Raw genomic sequence first — 9559 nt, 5'->3', positions numbered from 1 at the left:
GTATATAAGAGTAGTATCAGATTTTACAATCACGCCTTCCTTATAAAATCCGAAGCTTTCGGATTTCTTCAATATAATGCTACCCTCTTCGACTCGATCATAAAAGTGTTCCGGCAGGAGTGAACTGGAGCAAGAAATCTGGGCTTCAATAAAACTGTATTTGGGTACCATCCCGTACTTGGCCAAGGGAAGCTTCCTCTTTATATCACTTTCAATAAATTTAGAAACAGCCATCTCTGCTCAAATATTAAATATCAAGAATATATATGTTTTAGTTAGATATTTTCAGAAGGAAAATAAAAATTAGCCTAGTTCTTTACATATTGGTTGGTCAAAATGTATCTTAATCTAGCTAGTATCTTCTTCCGATAGACTTTTAATTTGATGTAGTCTATATATATAGACATATGGAGCTCGTCCTCTCTATCTATTACAAAGATTTTTTCTTCTAAAGAGGGCTATGTTTTCATTTAAGAATAAAGACACTTAATCACATGTTGGCTTCCAATGTTGATAAATACTACTTCTCTATCAAAATACATGATATTTTGAATTTTTAAATTCATCTATATAAATATGTATTTAATGAAAATTAGTGATAAAATATATGTATGAACCTAAAAATATAAAATATCATGTATTTTGATACTCATGGAGTAATAAATACAATATCCTCCGATATTCTGTCGGCAAACATATTTTAGTTTAATTGACTCAATTGTATCCTTCCTTAGAAAAACAAAGAACCTTACGACAAAGATGTACGTTAAACCCTATAAATTGCTTCTTATAGTGATGAATTTTAGAGAACAGAAAGATTACCAAAGGTGTACCAATTAGGGTAGCTGTAAGATTTCCTATATAACCTTCGCCAGGCTTATGGAATGAAAGCTCTGTGAAGGGATTAAGGGAGAGATCTTAAATGGAAAATCCCCATGGATAGTAATCTGGGACGTTCCAGTATTCTGTCTTGTAGAATATTGTACACGGATATTTAGTCCCTTCAAAAGTATATATATTCAGCCGATTAAGAGTACTTACAAATTAAGCTCATCTAGGTAGACCATCAGAAATATAAATCATGTCGTATATTTGAAGTTTTAGTTACCATTTGCTGGAGAGCACTCCATGACAAAGTCAATTCCTGATTTCTGGAACGACGACAACTATTCTCTTCCCTTTAATGAATTTTGCAGCGGTTTCATGATCCATGGCATAGTAATCTTTGGAGTGTAAAACCTTACCCTGAAATATTGAAGTACTTTGATCTGCCAGAAATTCCGGAATATTGGGCACGTCACTTGAAATCCCAGTACAGGGGATCAAAAAATCCACTTCATAAGTCTGCATCTTCATTATCATGTTAGTTGATCATGATCAAATAAAAATTTATCAATTACATATGGTTTCATATTTCCATATCTTACTTTAAGTTATCATGATTTGTAAAATAATGTTTCATTATGAAAAAAAATGCTATGGATTGGAGCAAATTTATTGATTTGATATGAACCAATCAATGTGTTCGCAGCATCAAGTTATGCTGAGATATCGCTATATAAGATTGGTTCATACCTATCAGTAAGATTTTTTATAATAATTTGCAAATTATTAAACAACGGAAAGATGGATCTAAAATCTAAACCAAGTGCATTAATCAAAACCATTTCCACCAAAATACTTTACCTCCTAGAATGTACCAATAATTTAACGTTGTACAAATTGAAAAAGAAACTATAACAACCTATATTAATCTCGTAAATTTTGATACATACATTGTCATGAGTTGATGGAGCTTTGATGTCTTGTACTTTAATGGTCCACTTCCCTTTGCCGCTAAAGGGCTCGCCATTGCCTCCCCAAAGACTCCACACCTGCATCTCTTCGTCGGAGGGACCTTCATAGTCTATACTCACGACTTTCGTGTTGAACTTGATGTGCTTAAGCAAGTCGAAATGCTTAGCATATGAATTCAAGTACTCGAGAACTTGATGATGAGGAGGATATGCTCAATCTTTACAGAATCCGGCAACCGAAAGTAAGAGAATTCATACAATGTTTTTGGAGATTGAAGCCATGTGGACTTGATGGTTTCGGTCAAGACCCCTCCAAGTTTACTTCTGGATTCGAAAACAATTGGTACGAAACCCTTTGCAAGGACATTTTTACAGGCAAGAATGCCCGAAATACCAGCTCCAATGATTCCAACTTTCTTCTCTGTTGCCATATCTATTAATTGATCGAATGTTTAATTGTTACGGTTATGGTGATGGTAGTCGGTAGATGCGCTTTTCCGTTGCTTAAATGCAGTTCCGAGTGATGGAATAAGCTGCCAAATAGTATTATTTAATAATTAACGTGGTAATCTAAAATTCTGTGTTTACCATTACTCTACATTTAGCAACACATTATTAAATGCTCAGTAAATATGTAGCATAAAAATTAAATCCTAATTAGTAAATACACTTAAATATGTGTTGTGTATTTACTTCAAAAAAAAAAAATGTGTTGTGTATTTTAAGAATATTAATTCATGTCAAATTGCATTAACAAAACACTACTGCTTTTTTTTGCAAATTTATTTAGAAAATGCTTAGATATCAATAGTATATATCAATATATGTCTATGTATAAGAAGAGGTAAATGTACTATTAGATTATCCAATAACTATATTTAAATAATTTTATCTCACTCGTGAAAATATTAAGAGTGATTATAAAAATAAAATTCAAATTTCAAATTGTATACATATTAATCAAATATTTTATAGACAATATGAACACATATTAAATTGTTTAAATTACATATTTCATTGTTGAATCAAATATTGACACATAATTTTTTATTGACGAACTAAAATTTTTCACATTTTATACATATTTATCATTTAAAAAAATATTCATATATCTAAATGTAATACATATTATTTTTTTAACTTCTTAATTAAACTCCCACTCCTAAAAAACCCTACTATCTTTTTTTTTTTTCTAATTCTTCTCAATTAAAATACATATGTATACAAAACCCTTATCATTTATATATAAATATTATTATCATTACAATCCACAGTAATAACTTTTGAGTCTGCATAATTATTAATTTTTTACCATGAGCCTCTCACTTACATTAAATCTATAGATGTATAACTATTATCAGGATATTTCATTTTAGACCTTTACAGAGTAATACTTGCATAATTCTACTCTAAAAAAATAAAATATTTACCGATTCAAATCCGATTATAGAATTTTAACCTTTAACATAATTCTATTGATTAGGAGGTTATTAGATATAGTGACCCAACAAAGTGTGCCTAAATGAATTCGGAAGCTTCTTTAGGTAGATTTAGGCTGAAGATATACCCGCGGTTTGAAAAAGATAATACAATTTTTGGTTTCTTTGGCCAATGACGGTGGAAATTGAAGACGGTAGATGTTAGCTCAATTAAAACGTCATACCAACACAATGATATAGCCAACGGAAGTAATTAATCTTTGCCTTAATCTCACAAATAATATTTATTATTTTTATTATTATTATTGTTTGATAAGAGAAAAAATAATAAGTTCTTCAGTATCTTTATTACATAATTACAGCTGAGTGAGGAAGAGTTAAACTACGTGCAAGCATGTTGGCTTTTATCTACCGAGAACAATGTTCTCCCTATAAACAACTCTATGTAGCAATATCAAGGGTTACAAATTATAGGGGGCTTAGGGGCTGTTCAGTTGGTGAAAATTCTTTCTTTTCCCTTTTCTAAGAAAAGTCAGTTTTTTTTTCCAAATTTCATTTCTCATAAATTTTGTATAAAATTTGTTCGGTGCCAATTTTCCTTTTCCATTTCCAAAATCAAAGTATTGATTCAAGTCAAAATAACTAATTTTAACAACTATTGTCAAAACACCTTTTTCAATTCCAGGAAAACAAATTGTTTGTTCGGGCAATCCATCAAAAGGAAATCTATTTTCTATAAAGATTGAACCTAATAATCTCTTCTCAGATTCAATTAAATCCATCCCACTAATCGCTACAAGGGTATCTATCGTGATCTTCTACTTTGGCCGACCACATAGAGAGGAGGTGGAGCCGACCGGAGATGCCCATTTGAAGAGAGAGAGATCGAGTCATAGAGAGCGAGAGAGAGGCAGCGGAACAGTGGATGGTTCGTGAATGGTGGGAGGGAGGCGGATTGGTGGCTTCGACGATGGGATGAGCGGCGGAGGGAGTCTGTTGGTGGTGGGCTAAAATCTGAGAAGTGGGACGGCATCTTCGTCTTCTTCGCTTGGTTGGAACAGTGACGACGACGAAGCCAAGTCCGACACAGCTCAAGCCTGGACGGCGAAGATTTAATCAGAGAAGCTGCTGCGAGTGGTGGTGGTGTCGCTCGTCGACGGCGAAGATTTGGCCAGAGAACCAGATCTCATTTTTGTTATTACTACACTTTGATTCCTGACGTTTCCTTTTGTTTTCAATCTCATCCTTCGAGTAATTTGAAAAGTTCAAATTTGACTCTCAGTTTTTCGAGAATTTCTTGAAAATTTTCTAAAAATTTGAAAATAAAAACTCACTACCGAACAAATTTTTCGTGAAAAATGAAAAACAAGAAAATTTTCAAAAAAATTTCAAAATCTACCCCTACCAAACACGCCCTTAATATGTTGATTAATTCATGATGAAGAGGACCCAAAATGAGAAATACCACGAATGTGGTTATTGGTGAAATATTTAAAAATTTGAGATAATATGCCCAGATAATACTTCACCTTCTTAATTTTTATAATTTTTTGTATATTCTTTTGTTAATTTAGGATATTATTAATAATCTATTTTAATTCATATGCAATAAGACTTTTTAAAATATAAAATATAATAAATTAATTACTACCTCTTCCATGTAAAATTTTATAATTGCTCATTTAGAATTTTTTTTTTTTTCTTTTTAAATGAAAAAACGTGCACTTATGTCCAATAGACGTGACCCTAACTAGTACCATTCAAAGATAAAGTGATGAATTAGCTCTTCCGCTAGCCTTGGTATAACCCATTCACTGGGGATTGTTAATTTAAGGTCTTTAATTGGTTCAAGTGCACTACCAAAACATAAGGGAAGAAGGAAAAAATATAATATATGAATGTAATATTGTATATATGTACAGTATTATGTCTCAAGGTATTAATTGAGATTTTGACTAATCTAATTCAATTTTTCTTTTGAAAATGATAAATCTAATTCATCAAGTCAACTGAAATTTTTTAATCTACGTACGTACGTAGATCTTCAAGTATGTATAATTATTATTTCATTCATTTTTAATCTTATATAAATGCACGTGATTAGCAACAAATTCCTACCTGATCATGATTAAATAGTTGGTCAGGATAGTCTGCTAGTCTTTCAGCAGCCAATATTTAATTATCTGCCATTTATGGTTATGGAATTATACGTTGCTTGTTTTTCGTACACAACCAGCCGTCCCGACCTATTAATAAGAATCCATTGGTTAAATAATTAGGCTTCCACCCTCAAAAAAATATATATATATATATATATATGATTAGGCTTCCAAACCCAAGTATATCATTTTAATATAAAGACATATTGCAGGAAATAAAATGCATGCCATGCCATGCCTTGTGACTATGCTTAAGCTATGCTATAGCTAGTTTTGGTCGATTACATAAGAAAAGTGGCTAATATTTTCCGACGAAAGCAGTAATATTTATTATGATTTACTTCCCTCGTATGATGATTAAAAATATGGTTAACCATATGAATTTGAACTTTTCCTTAGAGATATTAGTACCTGCCCTATAACATTTTTTTTTTTTTATTTGAAGTTTCTGCCCAAGAACTTTGAAGGGTACGTATTCTTAAATAGAAATTCATTTTAAGTTATATACTTTTATAGGTTATATCATATTTTTAAACATTGTAATTGGCACCCTGGATTGAAATAATCATAGTATATACGTTCAAAATCTAGTAAAATAAAAATTAAACGTATAATAACTGAAAAGAACTTTGGCCCATAAAAACCCATTATTGAAATTATGCTTTTAGCTAAGGCCCAGCAAGCAAAAACATGTCGATAAAAACAATGTCCTTCTCCATCTCTCTGGTCTGTTCTGACTGTTTCAACGCGACAAAAAGCAGGCACCCGCTCTTTCCGCCATTGTTAGACTCTCTCTCTCTCTCTCTTTCTCCCTCTCATTAAAAAAAAAAGTTGAACAAATAGAAAACCCCATTTGGACTATCATCATTAAAATTATAATTATTATCATAATAATAAATTAAGTCCATTTTCACCGCTCTTGTCGGGGGGGTTGGCGGTAGTTAGAAGAATAGTTTTTTGTTTCTTTTTCCTACAGTCCTCATGTCGAACAGTTGGTGGTCTCCATTCCAAGGTCATCTTACTGCTGAATTCGTATCTTAATTGGGTTTTTTATTTTTGCTCCTTTCAAATCAACCTAAGCAAGAGAGATGGGTTTCTTCGTCTATCGTTTATTATTGTAAAACGTGTTACAAGAAGAAGTGAAAAATGTCTAATTTGGTGGCTCGTACTGGTCGTCATCAGCAACGATATGAGAATGGCTGCCGCCTCATTGCTGGGTATTTCTCCCTTCTGTTGCATTGTTCTGATCCATTTATTAGTAAAGTTTGTTGCTTTTTCGTCCCCATTTCGTTTTCTTAAGGTATGCTTTTGTATTATCATTATCCTCTGCTGCAATTTTTCACTGTGTATTGAATCTGGATGTGTGGCAATTTGGATCGTGATTTTAGATTCCGGCATTTGCTGGTGACTACAATGTGAGACATAAATCTTTAATGAATCAACAGATTGAGGATCAAAAATACTGGTTTCATTCAGCGTTTGCTGTTTTTTAGAAGAGGACAATCTGCTTTTCCGATTCAATCGATGTTGCTAAATTTTGTCACGATATTGATATATGGATTCCCTGCTGCGTGTTTCCATTGTTTCCCTAATGAGAAAACACTTCCCATCGTTATTGTAGTGACAGCCAGCTGCTTGTTTGTTCCATTGTTTTGGATGTTTTCCTTCAGATTTTGACGGCAGATTCTTTCACAGGTGTATTCCTTATAGATATGGAACATCAGTTGAGGATGGTGATGGCACGCCTAAGAATGTTGTTCAGGTACTGATGATTAACTCAGCTAGCGGACCAGGACTTCTGTTTCCAAAGGTACAATCCTGAATTCTCTGCTCCTGTTTCCAAAGTTATTGCAATCATCTTAGGAAGTTATTTCATTTTGTTTAAATATCTTTGAGGCGGTTCAATCCTTAGTGCTTCTTTTGCTGTTTCATGATCATAAGAGAAGAAGTTACAAAGCCATTTGTCTGCTGTAATTATCTCTTTGTTAATCATAGGGTGGATGGGAAAATGATGAAACCATGGAGGAAGCAGCTTTACGTGAAGCTCTAGAGGAGGCAGGAGTGCGAGGTGACAAGAAGGTGAGAACGAACCGCTTTACATTATGTTATTGTTCTTATGCCTTTCAAGGCAAAAAACATCAAAGCTCTAAAATTTGTCATGTTGTTGGCTTGAGTGTTGCGCAATTACTGAAAGCTAGTGAGTTTTATGGCTTTGAATTGAATTATCTTATGGAAAGATTGAAGAACATGTTTGTTGTTATAGTCTTACCTGATCTTTGAAATATTAATTCTGCGCTTTTCTGTATGTTTTTTTCAGCATTTTCTAGGTGACTACCATTTCAAAAGCAAGAGCCTTCAAGACGAGTTTACTCCAGAAGGTTTGTGTAAAGCTGCAATGTTCGCTTTGTTTGTAACAGAGGAGCTTCAATCATGGCCAGAAGAAAGCACTCGCCAGAGAAGTTGGCTTAATACCTCTGACGCTTTACAATGTTGTCGGCATCCGTGGATGAAAGATGCTCTTCTAGCGTTTATTGAATGGCATGCTAATCAAATCCCAGAGAACTCGTCATCAGAGCAGGACTGACATTTATATATCCAATTGAGAAGGCTTTTCAGTTTAGGAAGAGATGGTAAGAACAGCAGTTTTTGTACTCTTTTAGGCATTAGTAGATCGATGTTGTCTACTGGGAATTTAGTTGTTTACGTTATCTGTTTCGTCATTTCATTTTGACATTTTCATGCTACTAACTCCGTAACTTCTTTAGATTGATAGTGAAAAGAATTTCAAATATATTCAGAGTTGCTGTCAATAAAGTCTTCTTGAGAAATTTTCTTGACCAATTATGATTGGTAGTCAATTTGTATCCAACACTACATGTTACGAGAAATGAATTTCATTTTTATATTTGAGATTCTTTAAAAGACAGAATATCAGAAGAGCCCAATGAAATCTTATTAAAATAAACATATATTAATACATGGCATTTATCCTGAGCTAATTAACTACAACAATTTCAGTATTTAGTGGCGAACAAGTTTACAGAAAATGTTCCTATAGCCTAGCTAACTTGCAATCTAATTCAATTAAACATAGAACTTCACAATGTGACTTGTGAGAAAGAAGCTTCTAATGGTAAATGCTGCTGCTTCCTGGTTCCGATCACCCCACAATCTCCTTTTACCGCCGGCGGTGGTATATGAATTTCACAGCTCAACAAGTCTTCGCCCACTTCCTCGTCAACCAATTTCTTCTTTCGAGGTTCGATACTGCTCTGAATGTAGGAAGCAAATCTTGTATAGTATCTTCTAAGGATTGGATGTTGAAGTGCCTCTAACGCAGTCGGCCTCTTGCGGGGATCCCAAGAAAGAAGAGAGCCCACAAGATCGACGGCCTCATCACTTGCCGATGGAATCATCTCAAGGAGAGATTTTTGCATTGCACTCTGGAAACTGGTAACCCTTGGCTTTGGCAAGCTCGATTCGTTCTGGCCATGTGTCCATGCTCGGGCTGCCAATGACTTGGCATATACGTAGCATCTGATTATCCTCGCTCTGACCCGGAACCATGAGAGAAAGGTTAAACAGCTCGGCCATGATTACACCCATGGCCCACATATCGACTTCCTGACCGCATGTGTTAGAATTCAGTAGAGCCTCTGGTGCCCTATACCATAATGTCGTCTTAGCTCGATGAGTAATGCAATTAGTATGATGATCAGAATCTCGTGGTATGATCTCCCTGGCGAGTCCGAAGTCGGCAATCTTGACGACGACCATATCTCGACTAATCAACAAGTTGTCTGGTTTCAAGTCGCAGTGGATGAATCCGTGTCCGTGAATGTGTAAGAGGCCTAGAAATAGTTGAAAGCACCACTTTTTTATGTCGGCTTCGGAGAATGGATAAAATTCGTTATGTTCAATTATATTTGACAAGTCGCCACCGTCCATGTATTCGAATACCGAATACAAGATTTTGTGTTCTTGGTCAAGAATTACATCCATGAAGCTCTATAATATTTGGATTTTTAAGAGTCGACAAGGATTTAACTTCTCCTAGGTTTAAACATTGATTCATCGTCGTCAAACTCGGATATTGTTTCAATACTTTGATGGCCACAAACCGGCCTGACGCCTTCTCCGCACCTTGATAAACTACTCCAAACAA

The 9559-nt window shown here is 34.3% G+C and overlaps 3 protein-coding genes across 3 annotated transcripts; 1 reads left to right on the top strand and 2 right to left on the bottom strand.

The window, feature by feature from the left end:
• Positions 1–1137: 1137 nt before the first annotated feature.
• Positions 1138–2227, bottom strand: LOC139884004 (probable flavin-containing monooxygenase 1). Its single transcript, XM_071868090.1, has 4 exons — positions 1981–2227; positions 1776–1906; positions 1687–1689; positions 1138–1350 (listed from the first exon to the last, which is right to left on the bottom strand). Exons 1-4 carry the CDS (start codon positions 2225–2227, stop codon positions 1138–1140), a joined length of 594 nt encoding a protein of 197 aa, XP_071724191.1.
• Positions 2228–6540: 4313 nt separating this feature from the next.
• LOC139884003 (nudix hydrolase 16, mitochondrial-like) lies at positions 6541–7978 on the top strand. The gene is made up of 4 exons (XM_071868089.1): positions 6541–6611; positions 7090–7204; positions 7390–7473; positions 7712–7978. Exons 1-4 carry the CDS (start codon positions 6541–6543, stop codon positions 7976–7978), a joined length of 537 nt encoding a protein of 178 aa, XP_071724190.1.
• Positions 7979–8811: 833 nt separating this feature from the next.
• On the bottom strand, positions 8812–9342 carry LOC139884002 (cyclin-dependent kinase F-4-like). Its single transcript, XM_071868087.1, has one exon. The coding sequence runs from the start codon at positions 9340–9342 to the stop codon at positions 8812–8814; it is 531 nt and encodes a 176-aa protein (XP_071724188.1).
• Positions 9343–9559: the final 217 nt, after the last annotated feature.

Source organism: Rutidosis leptorrhynchoides, unplaced genomic scaffold, assembly GCF_046630445.1.
Source record: "Rutidosis leptorrhynchoides isolate AG116_Rl617_1_P2 unplaced genomic scaffold, CSIRO_AGI_Rlap_v1 contig489, whole genome shotgun sequence".
Classification (NCBI taxonomy): Eukaryota; Viridiplantae; Streptophyta; class Magnoliopsida; order Asterales; family Asteraceae; genus Rutidosis; species Rutidosis leptorrhynchoides.
This window is presented reverse-complemented; position numbering and strand designations above follow the sequence as displayed.

Bases quoted from the DNA above. Each gene is read 5' to 3' on its own strand.
- LOC139884004 (XM_071868090.1), bottom strand. From the start codon at position 2,227: ATGGCAACAGAGAAGAAAGTTGGAATCATTGGAGCTGGTATTTCGGGC. The intron at 1,907-1,980 runs GTACTTGAATTC...TCGTGAGTATAG, and splicing joins CCTCATCATCAAGTTCTCGA to ACTATGAAGGTCCCTCCGAC.
- LOC139884003 (XM_071868089.1), top strand. From the start codon at position 6,541: ATGTCTAATTTGGTGGCTCGTACTGGTCGTCATCAGCAACGATATGAG. The intron at 7,205-7,389 runs GTACAATCCTGA...TGTTAATCATAG, and splicing joins CAGGACTTCTGTTTCCAAAG to GGTGGATGGGAAAATGATGA. The intron at 7,474-7,711 runs GTGAGAACGAAC...TGTTTTTTTCAG, and splicing joins GAGTGCGAGGTGACAAGAAG to CATTTTCTAGGTGACTACCA.
- LOC139884002 (XM_071868087.1), bottom strand. From the start codon at position 9,342: ATGGACGGTGGCGACTTGTCAAATATAATTGAACATAACGAATTTTAT.